Raw genomic sequence first — 27396 nt, 5'->3', positions numbered from 1 at the left:
TTTGATAAAACGAATAACATCAATGACTCTCAACCATGCACTATTTTCTTTTTCCAAAATTTGATACGGAGTATCTTATATCATTGGAATGTGTGTTTGACGTTTTAAATCTAGAGAGCTCCATTTTCTTTAAACCAATCAAGCAGCTATCCTCTTCTTTTACTTCTGAATAAATAATTACTTGCATATTTTCTTCACTTTTAAGAGTTATCTTTTACTTTCTTCTATCAAAAGATGGCAAATCATGTTTCCTCCTCCTCTGCATTCACTAATCAACTTGGCTACCCTTCCTCAGATGCTTCAGAATATCCGTTTTGGGATGCACAATGTGAACAATTCTCATTGACTTATTTCAGTGCAAAAAATAATGATGAACCCTTGCTAAACATGGACTTTGATCCATTTTGGAACTTTGAACGTAATCTGGAACGTCTAATCGAGGCCACCGGTAAGCGACCTACTTTAATTTTGTACATTCACATGTGATGATTTAATATATATTTCTTATTGTCAATGTTGCAGCCTTGAATCCACTAGGTATGGATGAGGTTCTTCTTCCCTCTGCAAGTGTTATACCTATACAATGGGATATCACCCCGACTTCGAACGCCGTAGCTGTTAACCAGGACACAAGTACTGGTACAAAGGAGAGCATGATAGAGAAAATAGTGCGTAGACAGTCCAAGAGGACGCAAAAAACTTTTCGTGATCCTTCAACAATAAGCAAGGCAATGCTTTCTACTTATTTCCATATGCCCATTTATAAAGCCGCTAAGGAACTAAGAGTTGAGTACAGAATCTTGAAAAGAAGGTGTGAGGAATTAGGAATCTTCAGATGGCCTCATCGACAATTAGTCAGCTTACAAAAATTATCCGAAAATGTTAAGGTAAATTTTTTTTATTACACTTTAACATCATTCGATCAGTATTAATCAACCGTTATACAGGAATTGGGTAGCATTGAAGATGACCCTGAACTGAGAGAAGTACTCAAAGAAATAAAAGATAGAAGAGAAATGATGCTAACAAATCCACATTTGAAATTGCATCCAGCCGAAATAAAGCTTAGAGATGCATGTACCAGAAAGAAAAGGCACAGAGAAATGATGAGTTTTATTTCTCCTTGTACCCTTCCTGTTCCTTCATTTGTGGTTGATCATATTCTTCCTTTAACTGTGGATCCACCTTCACGAGCGATGGAAGAAAATGAATCGTTTCAGCTTTTGCTTGATGGCTTCCAATAACATTTTTTTATAATATCAATTCTCTAAGAAATTTTAATATTATCAATTTTGTAAAAAATACCATGCAAAATATATTGCCCAAATGCATGTATGAATGTATAATAATGCAAATATGTCTATATAAATGTATGAATTTTTTTTTTAATGCATATCTATCTTATCTTAATACCCAATTGTCATTTTTAAACTAAACCCTAGCTCCAACGAACAAAGTGGTTTGCTCCCGAACTTGCGGTTTTAGATTTATCATATCCACTAAACAAAAATAAAATATGTTCTCAATTTACCAATCACATGCACCATATTCATCAAAAGTGACATAAGGACTTACAATATTTTATTGTCATAATAAGTTTATGTGAGGTGCTTATGTGAGGTTGTGAGTTGTGACAAGCGCAATAGTTCTTTGTAAGATGTCACTAATCATACTAAATTTATCCCAAAAAAATAGAACTTTTACACACGAAGTTCAAAACTAACCTGGAATTCTAAAAGAATTTGGTTGATAGATCATTTGTTTGGTTTTCAGCCGAATATAGGAAATAAAGAGATGTTATGATTATAATTTACTTCAATTTTTTCAAATACTTAAAACTGTAGTTCATAAGGAAGAAGGTAAACATATACTTTACGTACATACCGCATCTATAGCTAAGGTTATCTCCTTCCATTTCTTAGTGGATGGTTTATACACCACCCTTGGTGGTTAATATGAATTCTCTATTTCTCAAGTTTTTAACATATCTATATCACTCCGATAATGGATATTATTCGTCACCTAATTTCATTCTTACCTCACCTTTTATGGTTATTTTTTTGTACATTTGAATTACTTGTTATTGAATTTTCAAGAGTTTGCTCTATTTCTCAAGTTTTTAACATATCTATATCACTCCGATAATGGATATTATTCCTCACCTAATTTCATTCTTACCTCACCTTTGATGGTTATTTTTTTTTACATTTGAATTATTTGTTATTGAATTTTCAAGAGTTTGCACTATAAAACAGGAAATATTTTCATTATTAAAATAATATTAAGTGCAGGAAAGCTACATTGTATCTTCATTCTTAGTTTTTGGGAGAGGATTACCAGAAACATAACATGAGCTCGCAAGAGGAGCATAGTAAGAAAGTTCCGTCAAATTTCGATACTTTCTCTTCTTAAAGTATGAAACTTCAAGTTTATTTCTTTCTATGCCTGATTGAAGATTAGGATCCTTTAACATTTGCTCCCTTTGATTTTCTAGCTCATTTATAATTTCTCTATGATCAGTATTCCCTTGGACATTTTTTGCTAATCGCTCCAAGGTACGCAACTTCTTATATGGCCATTGATTAATTCCAACCTTCTTACATATCTTCTTCAAAGAAGCTTCCTTAATCTTTAACTCTTTCACCGCTTGATTCATAGGCATATGGAAGTATTTAGAAACCATTTCGAAATTCCAAAGTCGTTTGGATGGTCTGCTATCATTCCCTATAACTACGGTTGAAATTTCTTCGACATTTACAGCTTCAGTAGTTGCAACATCTGCAACAAATAAATAAATAAATAAATAAATAAATAAATATATATATATATATATATATATATATATATATATATATATATATATTTATATATATATATTATGAATACAACTACATATAAAGATGTCATTATTGTTCATTTTAAGAAAGTAAAATCCTTTACCAGCAATTAAATTGAATCGTTCTGCTTCAGGTTTGAAATCCCATAAGCCATCAAACTCTGTATAAAAACAATGTGTTAATACATTAAATGTATAAGGGTATAAGTAATTACACGTTTTACCTTTACCAATCTCTGAGAATTGTTTTGCAAAGCCAATAGTTTTATTTGTAGGCATCAATGGAAGTGCCTCATACTGGTAATCCCAGATATAATGCTCTGAGTAATCACTACAAGGGCATTCAACCTGATTAGGAGAAGATGAAGAAAAGGCATAATGTGCCATTCTGCAGGTATATTACTTTAACAACGAAGAAGGAACATAGGATAATACAACCGATAGTTTAGAAAATGCAAGGTTGGAGGCAGTCATTTGCTTTATTTAATAAGGAAGGAATGGAGCATAACAACTGGCAATTTCAAATTATACGCGTATCCCGAGGATTCACATGCAACAACAAAAGTCAAAAGAACAGTTCACAAAACTTTTATAAATTTTTTTTTTTTTCAGTTTTTTTTGTGGAATAGAACTATTATGAAAAATTTTGAGTTTGGCATAACTTTTTTTTAGATTAAGATTGACAAGAATTTATATGCATGTATAAGTCTTCATTTGAAATTGTTTATGTTTTAATGAATGCAACAATGTATTTTTTTTTCATTATATTAGCTATTTGTCCATTTATTTGAATCTAAAATAGTAGTAGCAAATAGCAGAAGTTTACATTCATTGTTGTACTCATGTTTGAAATCACAGATTTATGATTCAATTATAACATCATTTAAAATATGAAATATTGCAATGAGTATTTTAGAAATTACAATTTCATACTTTACATGATAATTGTTATGTGATAATTATTTTTGTGTCACAGTTTGCTCTATAATTATGTGAATCATCGGTAAAGTATTTTTCAGATAATAAATATGTGTTATAGGTCCTAAATGTTAGATTTTCCCACTAAACTCATTTTCGATATGTTTATCAAAATTATGGGATAAATATATAATTATGTCCAATTTGCTAAATACTATGTGAAAGAAATAAAGTATAAGCCAAAATATATAAACTGATGCATAATTTTAAGGGTTATGTACTTGATAGAACCAAACGATAAAAGTATGGAGTATTGATTCAGAATATATTTTTATTCATCGTTATGCAAAAAATCAAGTACCTCATCTATTTGCTGAGGATTTAATTCTAGATTATCAAAAAATTGAGGAACATGTAATGAACTCTCAGGTTGGGTTACAGGAAGGTAATAAGAAGAAGAACGTTTACATTTATTGCATTTTTTCCTATACGAAATATTACTATTAATAGTAACTCTAAGTTTATTAGTTGCCTTATCCAATTTCATTGTTGGATTATCAAGCAACATTTTCTTCTTATTTTCCAAATCACTCTTTATCCTTTCAACCTCCGCTTCATCCTGAATATTCCCAAATTCCTACAAAAAGGAAATTGTTATCTCTCATTCAAAAATATCAATTACTAAGTTGATAAATAAACTGCAAATACCTGGATATTTTTTACCATCCTTTCCAAAGTCAAGAATTTCCGGTTAGGCCATTCGGAAATTCCTAATTTCCTACATACCCTCCTTAAAGTAGATGAGCTAATCAATAATTTCTTTGCAGCGTCAGCTTGTTGCAGATGTAAATACTGAAGCATCTCTTCTTTAGTTATTGTGTTGGGATTACGAAAGGAATTTTTAATCCTATTTTTCCCAAGTAAGACATCATTACTAATACTTCCTACAGCTATCCCAGAAGTGGCATTATTCTCCTCCATAAATGCAATATTATTCTGATTTTTAGCCACAACGTTCGTAGCTAGATCACCTTAATAAGAAGTTACCCATTAAAACAATATATATCACAAGAAGTAAAGTTTATGAAAAAGTGTAACACTTACCAACAACTTCGTTGAACTCTAATTGTAAATCCACTATATCTTGAACATAGGCTAAATCCATACTCGTTTGAGATACATTAGTCCTCAATGGTGATATTTGAAAATCATTCCAAAATGAATGATCATCGGTTGAGTCATTTTTGTGAGGAAGAGAGGAAGTAGAATGACTTGCCATTATGAAAAATCATAAACAAAAAGATAAAACTAAGAAGAGAACTTATAATAAAAATGTTGAAAATATAAAAAAGATGTGAACAACAATTTAATAAACTGAAGAAAATATACCCCAAATGGAGCATCCTCATCAACCGACGGCTACTGTATATGGTAAAATGACATCTATTGTTCGAAAGGACAGCTACGTTGACAATTTGCACCACTGTTTCCAAAAAAAAAAATCTACTGTTTTTATACAACTTCTGCACATTAAATTTTCTTGATTGGCACACCAATTTCCCTCGAAATAATCAAAAGTCTTCAATAGTCTCACATGATGTTTAATTAAACTGTTAAACTTTTATATAAATTAATGATTTGATTGGCATTAAAATCTTCTTAAGTGTAACTCACATTGTTTGTTGTTTTGTCTTTGTTCTTAGATTTATCACTTTATTAAACTTGTAACACTTTTTAGATATGGCAAATATTTAACTTTGTAATACACGGAATATAATATACCATAATGCTAAATAATCATTTACTCCATATGTTTATCTTGACAAAGACATATAAATTAAAGTTTAGACACATAAATGATTTATTACCATAAGATACCCACTCAAGGTAATAGCTAAAAATTGTTTATGTTTATAAATGTCTATTGTACTCATATATTTGCATCATTGAATGACAATAAATGATTGATAAATATTTGTCATCGTTATCACTTAAAATTATTACTTCCACTAACTCTATTATCACTTAAATTAGGGATCCAATTACCACATTACCTATCATTAGTAATTATTGAAAATATGAAAAAAAAAATAGTTAAAATCCACTAACTCTATTATCACCTTAAACAAGAGTGGTTGAGTGTCTTTTTGTGACTGCTGAATAAAAAAAACATGAGTGGCTGAGTATATTTTTTTTGTAGTGCTTAAGACAAAAAAAAAATAAGATTGGCTGCTTTCCTGTTTCGTGATTGATGCTCAACCTTGTCCTTTGCTGAAAAAAAAATAAAAGTTTATTGCTTTTTTGTGGAAAGGCGTCCAACCCTGTTACCTGGTTAAGGAAACAAAATGGACTACGATACTTGATTTTCTCTTATCTCTGCACCATCTGGTTTTGCTGATGTTTTCATGCTTTATAATGTAAGTTGTTTTACAATTAAATGTTATGAGTTGATTATAAAGCAAAATCTCATAACTCTCCATTTTCTTTGGTTTTTTCAGCTGGCCTTGTCCACCTCCACCAAAACTGTAAGCAACACCAGTTGAGCATTACTACCAATTCAACCAATTCTGATACTTGTTAACTCTAGCGACTTCCTAAACTGTAAGTATAAAATACATCATTATATTACTTTTTATTCTTTTATTCTTACTAATCATTAATTATAACTGGCAAATTTACAAACTTTCAAACTGTATATATAGACTTCATTATAGTTACTATAACTTCTGCGTTCTAAATTTTTAGGGTAAAAGTATTCACATAGTATCGTATACTTGTAATTGTTTCTAGCACTCATGGCTTCTATGAACATTCTCTTACGTTATATTTCTCCAACGAACACAACGGAATCGATACACGTCAAGTTCATACAAATGTTGTACCTCGTCGACACAAATTACTCTGAACCTGATTCTTTACAATACATCTTCCACGATGAAGAGGTAATTCACTTGTAACATTGTGTTTTATTAAACTCTTTCTTATTGCATATAGATTCTGTTAAAGGTGTTAACTGCATTTACACAACAGGGCACCTTTATTAACATCCATATTCCGAATGAATGTGTTCGAAAGTATGCGAAGAAATTTAAAGAGGGCCGAGTTTATCGCATAAAAAAATTTGTGGTGACGACTAATGTGCACAAACACAAGACAACCAATCACAAGTACATGTTAAACTTGTCTTTGAGAACACTTGTCAGAGAATTAGATGCTGCGAATTTCCCCACTTTTACGTATCCATTAAGCGGTGAGCTATCTTTAACATAAAATTTCATTCTTATAACCTGACAATCCTAAGTGAGTTACTTCTTCTTATTTAAATATCTTTTAGTAACACAAACTCGACCATTATTATGTAGTATCAACACAATTGAGCAAATGATTATGTTACTACATATTTTATTGTCAAACAAATAGAATTTATTTATAATTAAATGCCTTAAACAATTTTGTTTCTATTTTCCCTGCTTACAGAGCCTCAAAGCACAAGTATGACTTCAACTAATGAAAAGACACTATAGGACTTAAGCAATGCTCTCATGCATATTGTCTCAATTAAAGATATCTACGAAAAAGGAAAAGTAAGTTGCATTGGGTTGAAAAATAGAACCACTTTATCATAATCTCGTGATATTTACATTCAAATAGCGCACTCTAGAACATATTTTTTAATGTGTTAGCATGAATATAAATTTAATAAAACTTTGTTTATAATTGTAAGGCTGGTGAATTTTGGATTGGTGGAAAAATTGTTGCAGTAGAGAACTCTTACAACTGGTTTGCTCTGTGCTGCCAAGCAAACGATTGTAATAGTCGACTCATTCCCCTTCCTTCTGGTGAATATGAGTGCAAAAAATGTTTGACAAATTGGACAAAGGGCATCGACAAGTACAATTTAAAGCTTCAAGTAGAAGATGCCAATGGAAATGCAAAATTGAAATTGGTGGACAAAGACTGCATCCAACTGATAGGCAGAACAGCATCAGACCTCCGAGCAAAGCATAAGCGCATAACCCCTCAACTGCCAAAAGAAATACAATCATTGGTTGGACTTGGCATGTTATTTATGGTTGAGGTGAAAAGGGAACAATTGGAAAACAGATACGCTCCCTTCTTCGTAACAAAGATAATAAATAATCAAACATTAGTCAGCCTTTACTGTCCTGAGGTTATAAAAAAAAAACAAAACAATTGGTATCTTGAACCAGAAGGAGACATTAACTTGTTAGACGAGGTAGACTATTAGCACTACTTATGTTTAGTTTGTTTAATATGCAAATTTGTTTACAAGCAAAAACTCAAACTATGTTAAATGCTTTTTCACGTGATTTAGGAATTTATCGAAGCTGAATGAAACGAATCATTTGGAGATCATTTTGTACATGTTCGATTCGTACTTTTATATTTTTTATTATACATTGATGCAATTTGACACAACTTTTTTTTTTATTGAGATGGACAAGAATTTAAATGCATGTATAAGTCTTCATTTCAAATTGTTTATGTTTTCTTTCGTGCAACACAACTAACTTTATTTAAAGAAATAAAAGCATTACATGTTAGTACATTTATTTGAATATGAGATATGAACAACCAAAAACACAAGTTTCTATGTTTGTTTTAGAAACTGTACGAAAAAAAACCCAAAGTAGGACACTAACAATGATGTAGGAGAATGAACTACAATTTTAATAAACTTGTATATATAAATGCTTCAACTCTATTTATTATCAATAAACTTGTATGTATGAATCTCCGTTTGACAAAAATAAACTAGCTCTTTATATTTATATCGTACATAACTATTGAAATAACACTCTTGACCTCTTAATTAAATTCAAATTTAAACAAAAAAAATTACAAAATAAATACCAAAGAATTTAAATTTTAACATATTTTTTAATATCATTGTATTTATTCGATCTTTATTGGGCATTATACTACGCGCATCGCGCGTGCCACCGCTAGTATATATATAAAGGATGTGCTCATGTGAGAATTGACACTCATGTGGTTAGGAACGTGTACCATGCAACATTACAAGTAGTGCATCGGTTGATATATAATAGTGCACTCAAATTTACGACTCTAAAAATGTATCGTGTGGAACTACAAAGGTCATCAAGTTACATGTAAAAGTACACACAACTACACTTACTTTTACATATTATAGAGTGCAGTTCGTGATATTGCTCAATGCACTTAAATAAAATTATAAATATACAAAATAGTAAACACAATATACACACGTTTACTGCAATTGGTTATACAAATACATTTTTTTTTTATGTAAGAGTACGTCTTACGATTATTGGGTTTTATATAATTTTTTAGATATAATAATGATGTTGGATTCTTGCCTTAATACTTAATAGGAGAATACGTAATGGAATTCTTTAAATTAAATGATTTATTATGAAATTTGTTAACATTATCTTTTACCTTAAAGAGATCAATTTAGAATATAATAGTTCAATGACTTGAGTAAAAAAAATAGATTCAGTATTCTTTTAACCAAGTTGATAAAAAAGGGTTCTTTAACAATTGATATTTACCGCGCATTAAGCTAAGCAAGGCAGGATTAGATTGAAATCCACTTGCAACTTAACATATTATATATATATATATATATATATATATATATATATATATATATATATATATATATAAATTTGAGTTGCGGCTAGTGCGATTGCACCATTAGATATGCAGAAAATCATAATAGTGTTAGGAAATGCACAACAAAGAAATGTATCAGTGTACCAAACACCACGCACCAAAAAAATGCAACATACCTCACTACATCTAATGATGCGTTTTCGAATACTGTAGGGTGCTTTTATGCATATTTAATTTGGCATTTTTATGGTGATGCGTACCTAATGGTGCTTTTTTAGTGCATTAGTGCATTTATTCGTTGTGCGTTTCTTAATATTATTAGTGCTTTCTTACCTAAGTAATGGTGCGACTGCATGCACGTTAAGACATGGCCACAATGGGTATCTAAAAAAATGAAAGGGAAGTGGGACATAACTAAATGAAAGAATCTATTTTGAACGGCAACTTGCAGAAAAATTATCATCACTTTTATGCAGGCATGGATTTGTTATTAAAAAAAAAAAAAAAANACTACGCGCATCGCGCGTGCCACCGCTAGTATATATATAAAGGATGTGCTCATGTGAGAATTGACACTCATGTGGTTAGGAACGTGTACCATGCAACATTACAAGTAGTGCATCGGTTGATATATAATAGTGCACTCAAATTTACGACTCTAAAAATGTATCGTGTGGAACTACAAAGGTCATCAAGTTACATGTAAAAGTACACACAACTACACTTACTTTTACATATTATAGAGTGCAGTTCGTGATATTGCTCAATGCACTTAAATAAAATTATAAATATACAAAATAGTAAACACAATATACACACGTTTACTGCAATTGGTTATACAAATACATTTTTTTTTTATGTAAGAGTACGTCTTACGATTATTGGGTTTTATATAATTTTTTAGATATAATAATGATGTTGGATTCATAACATCGGAAAATGGATAAGAAATGTGGTTTAGTAAATATGAGGAAGGCGTAGGGTCGACCAACTCATCACAAAAGGAATACTCCGTAATATCGAAAGATGGGTCAACAATTTTGTTTGGAAAAGATGAGGAAGAATAAATAAAATTATAAATATACAAAATAGTAAACACAATATACACACGTTTACTGCAATTGGTTATACAAATACATTTTTTTTTTATGTAAGAGTACGTCTTACGATTATTGGGTTTTATATAATTTTTTAGATATAATAATGATGTTGGATTCATAACATCGGAAAATGGATAAGAAATGTGGTTTAGTAAATATGAGGAAGGCGTAGGGTCGACCAACTCATCACAAAAGGAATACTCCGTAATATCGAAAGATGGGTCAACAATTTTGTTTGGAAAAGATGNAAAGTACACACAACTACACTTACTTTTACATATTATAGAGTGCAGTTCGTGATATTGCTCAATGCACTTAAATAAAATTATAAATATACAAAATAGTAAACACAATATACACACGTTTACTGCAATTGGTTATACAAATACATTTTTTTTTTATGTAAGAGTACGTCTTACGATTATTGGGTTTTATATAATTTTTTAGATATAATAATGATGTTGGATTCTTGCCTTAATACTTAATAGGAGAATACGTAATGGAATTCTTTAAATTAAATGATTTATTATGAAATTTGTTAACATTATCTTTTACCTTAAAGAGATCAATTTAGAATATAATAGTTCAATGACTTGAGTAAAATAAAATAGATTCAGTATTCTTTTAACCAAGTTGATAAAAAAGGGTTCTTTTAACAATTGATATTTACCGCGCATTAAGCTAAGCAAGGCAGGATTAGATTGAACTCCACTTGCAACTTAACATATTATATATATATATATATATATATATATATATATATATATATATATATATATATATATATATATATTTGAGTTGCGGCTAGTGCGATTGCACCATTAGATATGCAGAAAATCATAATAGTGTTAGGAAATGCACAACAAAGAAATGTATCAGTGTACCAAAAACGCACCACGCACCAAAAAAATGCAACATACCTCACTACATCTAATGATGCGTTTTCGAATACTGTAGGGTGCTTTTATGCATATTTAATTGTGCATTTTTATGGTGATGCGTACCTAATGGTGCTTTTTTAGTGCATTAGTGCATTTATTCGTTGTGCGTTTCTTAATATTATTAGTGCTTTCTTACCTAAGTAATGGTGCGACTGCATGCACGTTAAGACATGGCCACAATGGGTATCTAAAAAAATGAAAGGGAAGTGGGACATAACTAAATGAAAGAATCTATTTTGAACGGCAACTTGCAGAAAAATTATCATCACTTTTATGCAGGCATGGATTTGTTATTAAAAAAAAAAAAAAAAATGTGGACCGATGGACCCTCCACAAACATACATCAATAGCATGAAAAAAAGAAATTGAATATTATTACAAACACACACATATATGGGAGAATTTTCCACCTCATTTCTTGCTTATTTGCTTAATATGATAGGGCAAACATGAATGGAAAATTACGTGTCAAAGAAATGGAATAGTGCTTCCACGGGCGACTTTGACAAAACAGCATCTCCGTGGTGCTATACATGCTTTACAACATTCTAACTTGTAATCACTATGTTCCGCCAATTTATCGTTGATATTTTCTCAATCGATATAAACATGAATGATTATGTAAAATTTCATATTCTTGTTTAGTTATATATATATATATGACCATTACTAGACTAATAGTTCTTGACTGAATGTATATATATGAATGAAAAAAATGATCAAATTCTCTCTCTCTCTTAAAATAAAATCAGATGAGATAATCAAATTTCACGATAAATAATAATACAATAAATGTATATATGAACTAGCGTTTGTTTGTTTTTTCCCATAGACCCTTTGGGAAGGGGGATTGGAGTAAACTTTTTTTTTTAAAGTTGTATTGAATGCGCATGTGTATTAGCATATTTGTGTACAAATTAGTGCATGCGAAGTAATTAACACAAATATCTTCAAGAGTATGTCTATTTTCACCAACCAATCGTTTCGTCGCCCTAGCTTACAACCCGACCAGTTGACTATAAAAAAGATTCACTACTTGTTGACCTACTTATTTAATTTACGGTGTATTGACTCATGATCAACGACAATAAATTACATTTATCCTTCGCTTGTATATGATACAATTAGCATAAGTATTAATCTATAGTGTAGACTTTCTCTCTAATTATATATATTCTTGTACTTATCATTCAAGTGAATTTTTTTAAAAAAATTATAGGCACCACATAATAAAATGTTATAGTGCTATAAAAGTAACTTGCTTCATCAAGTCTAATCAGGATGAAATAATGTATGGGATAAATCACTAGTGGGGATTGAATCCCACACCTAAGAGTATGCTGCCAATTCAAGTGCCAAGTTGAGCTTGTCAGCTCCAAATTTAGACTGTGTATATTTTTTTTACTTGATACACAATTAATAAATAATTTAATGCAAATTAATGTATATACTTAAGAACTCAATGGGTAGCTCAAGTGGCAAGCGAGCAATATTTGTGGAGAAGAATTTCGGGATAATCCGGGTTTGATTCTCACAAGTGACGATTCTTTCTGGGTCAGCTTCTGTGCTTCTCGAAGCGAACACGAATGAACCCGAACGAATGAAGTGACGATTCTCCCTAGGCCAGCTTCTGTTCTTCTCGGACCGAAAACGGGTGGACCCGGACGGAGAAATCGATCATTGGTCATTGGTCTCTTGTGACCATTGGTCATTGGTCTCTTGTGACCAGTTGAGCTACCCATGCCGACTGCGAAAGCAAATAGCATGACGAACATGGCTAGCTAGTGCCTAAGAACACAATCCATGTCTCTATAGATATTGAAGGGGTGTTAGGTAAGCAAGATGAGGGTGCGGTTGACGCTTAGGCTACAAAAAGGGTTATCAAAGTACACATGACTTTTTTGAATTTGCAGTGGTGGCAGTTTTAAAAAGCATTCCCCATTAACATAGTACAATTTCTACTAACGGAAAACCTTTAAAAAAGACAAGAAAACCTTATTAACTTCCCTCTGCTACACCTACATATATCGTACATGTATATCCCAAGAATATACCATACCGCCCACCTTTTGTGTTTAGGAACATATATATTGTCTTTTTCATGCATATATATGGCTACATCACTAGGAATCTCCTAATAACGAATTGAAATTGTTTTCCAAAGTCAAAGTCGTACCATCGGCCATTTATAAAATGTTGGGTTCCCCTCAAAAAATTAAATGCCATGCCTCGTAATTAATGTCACAATTATTGTAAATTTCGACACCAAGATCCCCTTTTCTAACCTCATCCATGATCTCATATTTCATCCAAACTTTTTTTAAAATATTAAATTTAAGAAAAATAATTACACCCATATTTTAGACAACTCAGTTCCTCACCTTGACATGAACGAAAAAAGGGAGAAATTTTTATTTTCCACCTAAGAATGAAGATTATCCTTCCGTCTTGATCATTTCAGACTTATATATATTAATTTTATTATGCTAATTGACATCAGTACCTTTTGCACATGGTACAATCTAAAAATTTTTGGAATAAGTTTAGAATTATACGAGTCATACCTGGTGTAAGAAGTACTGATGTTGAATATATATATATACACACACACACAATAAAATAAAAGCGCGTGCCCAATTACAAATATGCACTACAAAAAACTAATAAATTTATATCAATATACATATATATATATATATATGAAAATTTTGGTCCTTCGGTTATGGAGGAATAATGAATTTAGAGCATAACTATCAGTGATTTTTACAATGTTTTTGTATATTTTAATGTTTAGGTGGAGGTGAGAGGTGAGTGAAGAGAGAAACTTTTACATTATAGCAAATACAAGTTTTTTTTTGCAAGATTCATTGTAGAGAGAGAGAGAAAGAGAAGTCGCAGGTGCGCATTGGGCGTACGTATTACTAATTAGGGTGCATCCCTAATTATTGATCATGCTCACTTTTCGTCCCTAAGTTATCAGTGACGTTGCACTTTTCGTCCATTTACTAACAAAACATTAAGGACGGAATTTACAACTTTAGTATAGCTTAAGGACGAAAAGTGAGCATGAAAAGTGTAACGCCAATGATAACTTAAATTAGCGGCGAAAAGTGAGCATGACCAACACCTACGAAAAGTGCAATTCTCTCTTATTATTATTATTTTCTTTTTTGGTGAGATGTTTTTTTTTTTTTTCATTTTCCCTCTTCTCTCTCCATTATCGACCTCTTATCTATGTGTGTTCCCAAAAAAAAAAAAAAAAAACAAAACAAAACAAAACAACCTCAAAAAACTATACTCTTGCTCTTAATTCCATAGTTGTTGGAGTCAATATCATTAAATCCAAGCACAATTTTATATTTTTTTAAAAAAAATTCATATGACTCCAATAAAAGTATTTGGTAAATCTTTTATATTCAACGTTTTTAAATTAGATAAATTCATCACAAACTAATTAAATGAAATTATGTCGGCATACAACAGTGCAATTCAATTAGAATATTAGTCTGATAAAAGGGTGCTGCAAAATTATATTTATTTAATCGTTATTTATTTAAAATTATTATCATTATTATTATTGAAAATTTGAAATGCCTCCACCAATATCGATTATAAAAACCTCCTGCCACGTAATGACGAACGTAACGACACACCAAACTAGCAGCTTGCTTTCGTCAGTTCAGTTCCCGCGAAAATGACAACAAACATTTAAAACAAACTCTTTCTCCACGCACCTTCAACGACCGTGATTCACACACAATTGCTTCTTTTTTTCTTTTTCTTTTTTTTTTCTTTTTTTAACAATTCATTAGCATCTTCAATGGTGTAATTTTTTTGTCAATATTTTTTTCTCCACCATATTGCCAAAAACCTGATAAAAACTCAATAAAAATCACCATTATGGTTATTCTAATTACAATGAACATAATTCTTAAACATAAGTGTTTTTGTATTTTAGGAATGTTTTATCCCTTAAATTTATATAAAATATATTACAACTTTTCAAAGTTGTCTCACTAATTTTAAAAAGAAAAATGGTAAACACCCTTACAATAGTCACTCACAAAACAATCACACTTCATTATGTGACAAAATGGTAGACACTAATTTTAATTTTATTTTATTTTAATATTTAATCATATGGGGTAGGGAGTAATTGTTTGTGAGTAGTAAAAGTAGGGGTGTATAACATGGTCATCATTTTAAAAATTTTAAAACTACTTTTTCTAAAAAGAAACTACTGAACAATTAATATTTACGCATATTTAAAACAATTTTATTTTACAAATACACACATATTTTTCTATATTTGTACTTTTCTCACGTGTTTCATATCGTGTATAGGAGTGCAGACGAATCAAGTCGTTCATAAAATATTTAGTTAAATTCTAATTCTAATTGGCTCTTTAAGTAATTAAGTTGATTGAGTCTTAAATTTGCTGGTTCATGGAATCACAAACATATATATTGTCTAATTCATGCTCTATTCGAGCTAATAAAATCGAGTTCAAGCTTGTAAATATTAGTGAGTTGGATTCGAGTTTAAATTTTTAGCTCAATTGAGTTTAAGCTTGAACTCCAACATGCTTAGGATTGAGCTTGACAAAATTAATTAGTTTTTAAATTAGTCATAGCTATTTTTTTTAAAGGAGTTTAAGATAAATTTTAACAATACATGCATTTCATAATAATAGAAATGAGTTAATACCCAATATAGTCCTCGAGTATAGTGGTTTTACTCAATTTAGTCCTAAATGACTTTTTGTGCTTAATTTAGTCCTCGACTTTGATGGTTTTACACAGTTTAGTCCTCTTGTTAAAAGTTCTGTTAGTTGACTGTTAGAAATAGGGTCATAATGGTAATTTCTCATCATTAATCCCATTTGGGATGATTCCTTATCCTTCCCCTTATTAAGATCAACGCAAAAATGTAAATTTTCATACTAAATCAACTTCAACCCTAAATAAATAAATACAGAGTAAATAAATATTTGGGTATAAAAATTTACATTTCTGCGTGGATCTTAATAATGGGAAGAAGCAAATGGGACGAAGGATGAGAAATTACCATTAGGACCCTATTTCTAAGGGTCAACTAACATAATTTTTAACAAAGGACTAAATTGGATAAAACCATCAATGTCGATGACTAAATTGAGCACAAAAAGTCATTTAGGACTAAATTGAGTAAAACCACTATAGTCTAGGACTATATTGGGTATTAACTCTAATAGAAATCATTATAGAAGCTCTTAACATGATTCAATAAAAATGTCATTGTTTAAAAAAAAAAAAAACAAAAGTTAAAAGGATTTTTATAATTTTATGAAGGTGGCAAAAATATGATGATGCTGATGGAACATGTTTGAATGTTAAAACATGTGACAAAGATGAAATGTTTTGTCATTATATTTGTAGGATTAAGAGTTTTTTTTAAGCATATAAAAGACCAAAAGATAATCTAACAATGCACATGACACTTTCCCATTATTATTTGTATAGCTAGAAGGAATAATATTTTTTTAAAGTTAGAGAGCTGAAAAAAAAATTAAGAATTAAGAATTAAAAGTTAGCAAATACATACACGAACGTTAAACAAACAAACACATGTACATGTTCATGATCATAATTTGTTCGTGAATAAGAAATAGTCTATGTTCACGAACAATAACCAAACAAACGACATATATAACAACTATAAGAAGTAACACATGTTTGTGAATCATCTTAAACGAACACTAAACGAGCATGTCTATGAATATTATTAAACAAGTATTGACAAACACTTTCATGAACTCTTAACAAACAAGCATATAATTGTTGAGATATATTTGTTTATCTCAATACACAAATACTTACCAAACATAAACACAAATAATTTATAGAAAACTCTGTCCGGTAACAACCTACTACCCTAGTACTCATATCCCTTATCTCCCAACAAATTAAAGTCGTTGGAAGAGCACAAATTAAAATACTAAAAATAGTCTAATGACACCCGATTGCACCCCGAGTTTGATCCCGACTCTTTAAAATAAAATACTAGAAATGGGAGGAGCAGGGTCTGACATATGACACCAGAAATATAGGGTGTATGCACGCAGGGGAAATGTGGCAACATTTGATTTGACTATAACAAACGACAACACACAAATTCACCATTTTTGGTATTATAATACTCCCATATGGATCACTACACACACATATCACCCACCACGCAAAGATAGATGCATATGCTACGCACATCATTCTGCACATATACATACATCATCCTGTCCGTATAGCCCCGGGGGGGGGAGGGGAGAGAAAGAAGTCGGGACATTTTCCTTTGATTTTATATGGAATTGCTGAAAAGACGTCAGCGTCCACCTTCTTCTTCTTCTTCATTATCATCATCATCGTCTTCTTCTTCTTCTTCTTCTTGCTGCTGCTCTTGTTGTTGTTATCGCCCTCTGTGCTCTGTAAAAGCCGCATGAGCTGGAATCTGAGCTAGGGGGTAGGGTTAGGAATTTGGCGGGAATATTTTTTTTTTTTTTTTCCTGTCCGAGCTTGCTAGGCACTGTTTGGTGCTGCTGGAGGAATTGAACAGTTTTGTGGAAGTTTGGATTGAGAATTTGGGTTAGTTGAGTTTTTGAGTGAAAGTGATATTTGCTGGTTGTTGCTTTAAGCTTTTGGTTACGCCTTTTTTTGTGTGTGTACTTTCTCTCTGTTTGTTTTGTTTTTGTCCAAACAGATCTTCGGATGTGCTAAGCTTCTTTTACTGTTTTTTGATTGTACAGAGAGCAAGAGCTCAAAGCAATAAATCCGTATTTGTATTTATAATTCTGTGTTTTTAGGTCTTTAATCCTTCTTTTTGTTGTGTTTATAAGTACAGATGTTGTTATTTTTTGTATATTTCTGACTTTGATCGAGTGTTTTATACGGAAACTTGTACATAATTGGTTTAGTTTTTAGGAAATAAATCTGTTCTCTGTTGACTGACAAAACTAAGAAATTTTGTTCTTATTAGTTATGGTTTCTGGGGTCTATGAAAATTTGGTCCTAGATTCGTCTATTTGACTAAGAACACTGAGAAAGGGAAAAAAGAATTCCTGAGATTTTAGCTATTGAAATTCTTCTGTTTTGAAGAAGATGAAAAAATGTTTGTCTGTGTAGAAACCAGAAAGCTTGTCTGATCTTGTGATTACCTAATATGGAAGAAGCTGATTTAGTTTGTTATCATTTCAGTCCAGGCCGGCAAAATGAATTCTACGTATACGCAGTTTGTTGCCTCCAAAAGAATGGGCATATGTGATCCAATCCATCAACTCGGGATGTGGGGAGATTTAAAGGGAAATGGCTTCGCAACCCCATCTGCAGCAACCATGATTCTAGAAGTCGAGAAAAGCCTAGACAATCCGATGCCAGTGATTGAGAAAACACTGGACAACCAGGTTTGTATCAGTCTCTTTATATTTCATGTGATATACTGTGTTGTACTGTTGTTATTTGCCAAACTGAACTGATTTATACCATTGAAATGGCTAGATGGAGGACATGTCACATGGATCTTTAGGACCTTCTAACAAGTATGAACACGAAGCAAGTAAACCAATTGAGAAGGTTGAGACATCTATTACCTTGTTAATTCTTCTAGTGTGAATTACTTTTCCTGATATTACATACTCCCGTCTTATATAGGTTAATCAATCAGGAGTTTGCATACTTTTTGCTTCTTAGTGCTGTATTTTGTGTCTTCTCACACATCTTCGTTTAGCTTCACATCATCAGTTTTACTGTATAGATAGATCTAGCTTGAGGAAAATTTTCACTTTTTAAATTTCATTTAACTTTTTTTTTTTTTTTCCCATATTGTGGTTTCATACTTTATACACCAGCTACTCGATGTGTTCCATTTCTGAGAAGTATTTATCAAGACGTTTTTGTGTCTGCAAGTTTTTTCTTTTTCTTTTTCTTTTTCTTTTTTCAAATTGCCTCTTGGATTGATAAATTTATTCTATTAATGTAATAAAAAGACACTGTTTTTTTTTAAAGTCATATTCTGCTTTATAATTGAATGATTTATTAAGAAAAGTAATGTTCTAAGTGCTATTATATACTTTATTGTTGAAGATAGTGATGCATCCAGTCCTTCAAAGACTAAGTTGAGTTTGTATATATTTGACTGCATATAGTGAGAAGAACTATATTAATGCTCTTATTCTTCACATATTTTTAATGAAAGCAAATTTGGATAATTTATTGCTTTCTCCTTGTCAACTAAACCTTCCTTTTGTCTACAGGTACTGAGACGCCTGGCACAAAACCGTGAGGCTGCCCGTAAAAGTCGTTTGCGGAAAAAGGTATTTTTGAGTTATATTATGCTGGATCCCTTATGAAGCTTAACTTCTGGTTGCAACTTTATTTCTTATTATATATTGGAGAATCAATATGATCATTGTGACATTAACGTTGTACTCTTTATCTTGTTTCTTAGGCCTATGTTCAGCAGTTAGAAAGTAGTAAACTGAAACTGATTCAGCTGGAGCAAGAACTAGACCGAGCGAGACAACAGGTGATGAAGTTTTCCTTGGAATTTTGGTTTTATGCAGATCTTGCTCAGTACTTCATATCGTCTTTACATTTAAGAGAAAGATATCTAATAAATGAATGAATGTCATTTCAACAGGGTCTATATGTAAGTGGTGGATTAGATTCTAGTCTGCTAGGTTATTCTGGATCTCCAAACTCAGGTTTGTAGGTTTATATAATGTAACGTTTCATATCGATGGAAACATTTTTGCTCTTGTATCGGAGCCTATTGTACCCAGCATTTTTTGTTATGTTTGCTTGCTGCTGGTGCTCTTTCTAAGATTAACTATTCAGATGATTCCTTGAACTGCAAAATAGCATTATTGAAACAATAACATGTAAGCGACATTGCTAATATATATCCATCTATATTGATTAACATTAATTACAAGATCATGCATAAGCTCATTAAGCTGTTGGTGTGCTACAACACAAACTAACGAAATTACAGGATTAATATGTTTTCTTTTTTAATTTAAAAGAAGTATCTACCTACTTGTCCCCCACCCCGGCAGTGCAAGTGCAGTTATTTAAACTACATAATACTGTCAGACTTTCACGTTTTATTGGGTTTTTCTTTTATGTTTAAACTTCCAGAAGTATTTGCTAGACTTTGGTTCTTAATGCATTTATTTGCAGAGGCTTGTTACTATTCAGATTTCAGAACTTTCACCATGTTGTGTCTCATATCCTATTTGATTTATCATAGTTTTGTACTTGTTTTTTAAAAGATAATTCTTCCTTCCGTGTTTCCGTTAGATCTCAGCCCCTCCCTTACTGAACCTGCAGCCATCACTGCATTTGAGATGGCATATGGACACTGGGTGGAAGAACAAACTCGACGAATAAATGACTTGAGGAATGCTTTGCATTCTCAGGTTGGTGATATTGAATTAGGCATTCATGTTGAGAGTTGCAAGAATCACTATATTGATCTTTTCCACATTAAAGCAACTGCGGCAAAGGCTGATGTCTGCTACATTATATCCGGTGTGTGGAAGACACCAGCTGAGCGTCTTTTCCTTTGGATTGGAGGTTTTCGTCCTTCAGAGATTCTAAGGGTAATCCTTAATCTATCTTAACCTACCATGCTCTTAATATTGTTACAAAATTTATGATTAGATAACAGAAGAATCCATAGTAAAGATGCTTAAAGTTGTGCATGAATCTGAGTAAACTAAACATTTACCACGCTTGCTTTCTATCAGAAACCCATGTGCATTCGCTTATACGTCTCATCTACATTAGCTTAAGAAACTGGAGTGTACTGAGTCGATTCTCCCAGTGGAATCTGAAGGAGCACCTTTTCTGTATTCTTTAATGTTGTCTCTATATTTTAGCGATCTCTTACACCAGTAAAACTATTTCGAAATAATAGTCCGGGGTCTCTTCCCTATGTGTCTATACCAATATAAATTTTAACAGAACCATACATCTATGAATTCAACTTAGTACCACCACTATCACTGCCATTGCGGCTAACATTTGTGTACTATTACCACATAGCAGAAGTTATTTGGGTGTAGGTTTGTTTGGATTATTCAGTTTATTCTTGTGTTAATCTGAGCTATATGGGTAGAAGATTGATTTTCATTCATAATTTGGAGCAAGTCTGGAAATCAAATTCATACAATTTGACAGAAACTTATCAAAGCTAGTATCGTAGATGTTAATTAAAGTGCTCGGTGTCTTTGTGAGTTGGAATTATATCATTCCTTGAATTTATGTATACGCCGCCTGTTTCTTGCTGATTGTACAGTTCAGTCACCCTGATGGTGCTTCCCCGGTATCCTTTCTCCAGTCAAGTAAATCGAGAATTAGTTTGTTATTCCAAACAAAAAGAAAGTAGGAATTGAATTGAAAGTAGAATGTTTTTCTATTTAGTTCAGCTTCTTTTCTCTAGAGAACTTGGATGAACAGGATCTTACTATTATCGATGGTAATCTACAATCAAAACAATTGCATAATCGAGATTTACATTCACCTGCAGGTTCTCATGCCACATCTTGAGCTCTTGACAGAAGAACAACATCAGAGTGTTTCTACCCTCGCTCAATCATGTCAGCAGGCAGAAGATGCCCTAACGCAAGGAATGCTTAAGCTTCACCAGTTTCTGGCAGATACGGTTTCAGCAGGCCAACTAGGTGAAGAAAATTACCTCCAACAGATGCATTCTGCAATAGAAAAGTTGGAACATTTAATACGGTTCGTAAACCAGGTAATAAACTTATCGCAATTGATTTTTGCTTTTCTGATCAACATTCCAGCATCTAATGATAGTTCAGTACTACCAACTAAACACAAACTTCAATTTTTTTGTTTCCAAAACAGGCGGATAACCTTAGGGAATTAACCCTAAACCGGATGTCTCACTTCTTAACAACCCGCCAAGCAGCGAGGGGCCTTCTCGCCTTGGGGGAGTACCTTCAACGACTGCGCACTCTGAGCTCACTTTGGGCAAACAGTCCTCGTGAGGCTGCTTAACAATGTGAACCTCAAGAATCTCCCCGCCTTTCAAACTCCATCAGCTTCGCCAGCCTCCCGTGCAAGTCTGGTATGCATATGGATACGGAGCGCAAATCTCAACTGCTGTCAACTTGGAGGCCACTTGCCATGATTGCCGATTTGTGAATATGTTGATCTGTTGTGTCATGGAAGTTTGAAGTTGCAGTTTCCTTTCATATACATATATTTCTTTGCCGGTAGGCGTAGTCTTGAACAATATATATGAGATATAAAAAAAAAAATGCAGTGAGGTTTGGTATTGATAGTGTCAACTGTATATTGCAGCATCTATACTAATGTTAGGGCTATTTTTGGATGCTTTGGGAATGAACAGTTGCTCAGTAGAACAAAAAATGGTAGGCAAAAACTACACTGTATTGCAAATTTTATACTCTGTGTTTATAGTTACATTAGTATTCTGAATGTTTTCTATTTTATATATATTTTTTGACAGGTCTAACATTTTAAATGTACTCTGGACTTCTGGGGACTGAGGGAATATGAACATATGATAACAATTGTAATAGAAAAACATTAATAGAATGGTGTTTTCATTTCATATGGTTTTCCTGTTAATCCACTTCATATTGAATACAGAAGCTATAACATTGAATTTGCATTTTCTGCTTCTGTTCAGACAATCTTATTGCACTTCACAGCTGCATCAATGGCGTCGAAGCAAAACCTGGATTTGGATTTTCTTCGTCATCTAAACGCTCACAGCTTTGAGATGCCATAGTCCAGTGCATCGACTAGGAAATCTGCGAAAATCAAATTTGTTTAACTATTTAAATTGAAATAAATGGCATGAAGATACTTATATGCTGAAAAGAAACAAAAATGAAGGAGTGATGAGCAGATTTCTTCTTTCTTTGCACATTGTAAGGATGAGGGAGTAATACAGAAGTTGTTCCACTACTACATAGTATAGGTTGGGAGAATACCTGCATCGTCTTTGGTGAAGCACATTGGAGGCTTTATTCTGAAAACGTTTCCATGTAGACCGCCTTTTCCAACCAGAACCCCGAGCTCTACACTCAAAATGAAGTCCAGTTTGAGCAATATTTATCAAAAACAACACAACAAAAGCTACTCATCTTGCTCCGTTTTCTAGTAGTTATGTAACTGATTACCTCTGAGCTTCTCAAACACAACTCCAGTTTCCGCCTTGGCAGGTGTCTTCAGTTTCCTGTCGCTCACTAGCTCAATTCCCACCATCAAGCCCCTGCCTCTCACATCTCCAATTACTGAACACAAATATTTCTCCATTTGAATTCAGAAACAAAAATGTAGAAACTGTGTACTAATTTAGGGAGTTCTAACCAAATATGATTTGATATTGTAAAGGATAATTATCATAGTTATTGAAAATGGGAAAGAGGCATTACTGTCATGTGTTTGTTGTAAATCTCGCAGCCGTCCAATCAAATGAGAGCCAACTTCAGCACAATGCTTTTGGCGTTCCTCGTTGTCAATAACTCTAAGCACTGCATGTCCACCTGCAGAGCATACGGGATTGCCACCGAAAGTATTAAACTGTATCTTTTGAGCCATCACACTGGCTATTTCTGGTGTGGTCACAACCGCCCCAAGAGGTAAGCCATTGCCGATTCCCTGAATAGTATAGCATCTAAAGTAAGATATTTCTGCAAACGATGTGGAAGACACCCTATGTGATGCACATATAGTGGCATCGGGGCTTGCTACTGGTCTCAAACATTTAAAGCGCGTGCAGAAAGATTAAACATACCTTTGCCATGGTAACAATGTCGGGAACAACACCTTGTGTCTGGAAACCCCAATAGTGGCTGCCGGTACGACCAAAACCAGTTTGTACTTCATCAGCTATGCACACACCTCCAGCCTTGCGAACAATATCATAAACCAGCTTCAAGTATCCGGGTGCTAATTCAACTGCTCCCCCGACTCCCTGAAGTTGACCAAGCAGAATGATTTGCATGATTAAGAGTGTCGAATGGTTCAGAATAAAATACCACATTCACGCATTACGCACACAAAGACCACACACCTGAATGGTTTCAGCAATAAAACCTGCGACGTTTCCTGAAGTGCCATGATCAATATGATCTTGTACATCATCAGCATAACGCTGAGCATCAGATCCAAATACTCCACGATATGGGTTGGGATTCAGAACATGATGGATTTCACCCTGCAAATTATTGCAGAAATGGTAATACAAGATAACTACAAAAGAAAAAACAACTTGTTCCTGACTGGAAAAAAAGAAAAAAAAAATGATTAAATGGTTTATGATAGCAACCATGGAATAAAGGAACAGAATAGAGAAAGGAAAATGCAAATTATTCTCATAAATAATCTTATTTTAAGAGTTCCACTTATAGGTGCCACCAGACAGCTTCAAAGATTCAAAGAACATATTCAACAGTTAGAAACTAGGAGAGTGCCATATACAGAAATGCTGATCAAACAAGGGTGCTGTCAATATATTTTGGCATTTTGCAATCATCTTAACAGATATGCACGTGTGAAATTTGAAGTGAAGTATAGGCATCTGGTTACAGAAGGTATTTTAGAAACGAAGCCCAAAATTACATAACCAAAGCTAGTTAATTCAATCAAAACTACAAGCTATTGTTGCATCAGACAAATTTAATAATGTATCAACTCAAAGGGTATAAATGTTTAGGCTGAAAGGTATAAAATTACACTCTTTATAAGCCAGACTTAAGGACTAACCTGTGGAATAGGGTACTTCCATGTGTTGAGAGCATTTAGTCCAATTGTGTTAGAACTTCCACCATGATACGCATTTCTTAAGGCAATCATACCCAGGTTACTACTGTATAAGCGTGCCATCAACATCGCCAATTCATTCGCTTCAGTCCCTGAATTTACAAAATATACAACCTGTAGTTTCAACAGAAACTATTATTCAGAAATTCGTTCGAGTCATCGTGGTGCAGAAACATACTATTAGCACAATTATTCACAATCCTAAATCACATTGCACTCAATAGCAGCAAAACAAAAAGAACAATAGATTACGATTCAACCTTTAGGTTTCCAGGCATTTTAGCTGCTAATGCCTCAGCATAATCAGCTATTGCGTGGTGCAGATATATGGTAGTTGCATGTTGAAGAAGCTTGTTTTGTTCTGTGATGGCATCTAAGATGTCTGGATGGCAGTGACCACAGGACACAGTAACTATTCCAGCAAAAGCGTCTAGATACCGCTTTCCATTCTCATCAAACAAATATTGCATCTTGCCTTCAACAATGTTGAGCTGTCCAAATATGCAGGCCAAAACAGAATATTTTTTTTAAATAAAAATAAGAATTCATACTGGAGTTTGTAACATTCACATAGTATAGCTCCACAGAAGCACATGGCTGAAAATAAAATCTCTCTGCATTCACTGAGAACTGCAAACAAAATGTGCCTGTATAGAGCGACCTACTGACCTTCTTAGTTAAGAAAGGTTCAGATATAGACAATCTAGGTTGGTTTACCGTATAAAAGTTCACAAATTACACCAGTAAAGATAAATTGCACTAGAGAGACCATATGCTTTAAATTGCTATTGACAATCTAGGTTGATTTACCATATAAAATTCACAAATTACACCCGTAGAGATAAATCACACTAGAAAGACCAGACCATATGTGACATAACAGATTGCATGAATGTAATGTAACTAGACAATCTGTTCGGGTTAAGCTACTCTTTAACAATCAAGTCCCGCTATGGGCAAGGTTTAATGTTCTTTATCAATTAGGATCACAAGACATGATTTAACAGTTTGCATGTGCTACTGTCATATCACAAAGCGAAATTTATCAATATCAGCTAAGTTCATAAGCCAGAATTTATCATACACTCAAATAGGGGTTGTGGTTTCCCTTGTAACTCGAAAAATAAAAAATAATAAAAATAATAAAAAATGCGTGTATATACACATATAGGCATACATGAAATGAAATGAAATGAAAAGGTAAAGAGGAAAGGGATATATACGGGCTTCTGGTAGTAGTAAAAGAGAGAGGGCCCCAAGTACTTCTTCCTCTTCTCGAGAACCTCATCGGCCAAGGGTCCGTTGTACGGCCTCGGCTGGTAGTCAAACGGCGGCAGCTCCGGCGGAGACGCCGCAGAAGCCGCGGCGAAAGCGCGCGGAGCCCCAATCCAGCCGCATTTTGGCAGGAGTGATCTCAGGGTTTTGCTCAACAATTTCCTCTGTAACGCCATCGCTTAGCCGCCGATCACGATTCACAAACGCTTGGATCACGTAGCAATTTTGGTCATACATATAGTCAGCGTGTAGAGCCTATCGGCTGAGGTGGATGTGAGTTAGCTTTACACTACACAACACTGAAAGATTCCATTTTACAATGATACGGAATCTTTACTAATCTTTTTATGAGTACAGATTAGGCAAATATCACACCATTAAATAAAGATTTCTACAACCTGTAATCCCAATGATAATCTATTTTATCACGTGGTCCAAGAAAAGTGTCGCAAATTATATTGTGGACCATAGCATTGTGTTGAACAGATACTAGTGTTGTGTTGAAAAGATATTGTAGTTGTGTTGAAAGGAAACTGCAGTTACGCGGAACAGAGCCCGTTCATCCGTTCAACACAACTGCAGTATCCATTCAACACAACTGCAGTTTCAGTTCAACACAAGTGCAGTATCCATTCAACATAACTGCAGTTTCAGACGGATAAAACGACTTCCGTTCCGTGCAACTGCATATTCCTTTCAACACAATTGCAATATCTGTTCAACACAACTGCAGTATCAGTTCAACACAATTGTAGTATCAGCCATGACCCATGGTCCACAGTATAATGACTGGAAACGTGTATACTTAATTTTTTTTTTTTAATTAGATTTTTCAATTTCGTTCGATTAT

General features: G+C 33.0%; 3 protein-coding genes across 5 annotated transcripts; 2 read left to right on the top strand and 1 right to left on the bottom strand.

Moving 5' to 3' along the window:
* The first annotated feature begins 234 nt into the window (after positions 1-234).
* Positions 235-1244, top strand: LOC116020509 (protein RKD1-like). The gene is made up of 3 exons (XM_031260979.1): positions 235-448; positions 523-887; positions 948-1244. Exons 1-3 carry the CDS (start codon positions 235-237, stop codon positions 1242-1244), a joined length of 876 nt encoding a protein of 291 aa, XP_031116839.1.
* Positions 1245-17616: 16372 nt separating this feature from the next.
* Positions 17617-23089, top strand: LOC116020674 (TGACG-sequence-specific DNA-binding protein TGA-1A-like). Of its 3 annotated transcripts, XR_004098822.1 has the most exons (10): positions 17617-18035; positions 18645-18850; positions 18945-19019; positions 19700-19759; positions 19894-19971; positions 20086-20149; positions 20748-21049; positions 21979-22206; positions 22320-22849; positions 22948-23089. XR_004098822.1 is itself a non-coding variant. In XM_031261159.1 (9 exons), exons 2-9 carry the CDS (start codon positions 18659-18661, stop codon positions 22470-22472), a joined length of 1152 nt encoding a protein of 383 aa, XP_031117019.1. In that variant the 5' UTR covers positions 17617-18035; positions 18645-18658; the 3' UTR covers positions 22473-22916. The 3 variants fall into 3 exon arrangements, 2 of the variants coding, with proteins under 2 accessions (XP_031117019.1, XP_031117020.1); XM_031261159.1 differs by lacking the exon at positions 22948-23089 and having other exon boundaries at positions 22320-22916; XM_031261160.1 differs by lacking the exon at positions 22948-23089 and having other exon boundaries at positions 17618-18035; positions 20778-21049; positions 22320-22916.
* Positions 23028-26815, bottom strand: LOC116020666 (alanine--glyoxylate aminotransferase 2 homolog 1, mitochondrial). Its single transcript, XM_031261149.1, has 9 exons — positions 26495-26815; positions 25532-25762; positions 25215-25385; positions 24523-24666; positions 24244-24423; positions 23882-24107; positions 23627-23740; positions 23438-23524; positions 23028-23254 (listed from the first exon to the last, which is right to left on the bottom strand). The coding sequence occupies exons 1-9, from the start codon at positions 26720-26722 to the stop codon at positions 23211-23213; spliced, it is 1425 nt and encodes a 474-aa protein (XP_031117009.1). The 5' UTR covers positions 26723-26815; the 3' UTR covers positions 23028-23210.
* Between the last annotated feature and the right edge of the window lie 581 nt (positions 26816-27396).

The sequence above is a fragment of the Ipomoea triloba genome, chromosome 5, assembly GCF_003576645.1.
Source record: "Ipomoea triloba cultivar NCNSP0323 chromosome 5, ASM357664v1".
NCBI lineage: Eukaryota > Viridiplantae > Streptophyta > Magnoliopsida > Solanales > Convolvulaceae > Ipomoea > Ipomoea triloba.
This window is presented reverse-complemented; position numbering and strand designations above follow the sequence as displayed.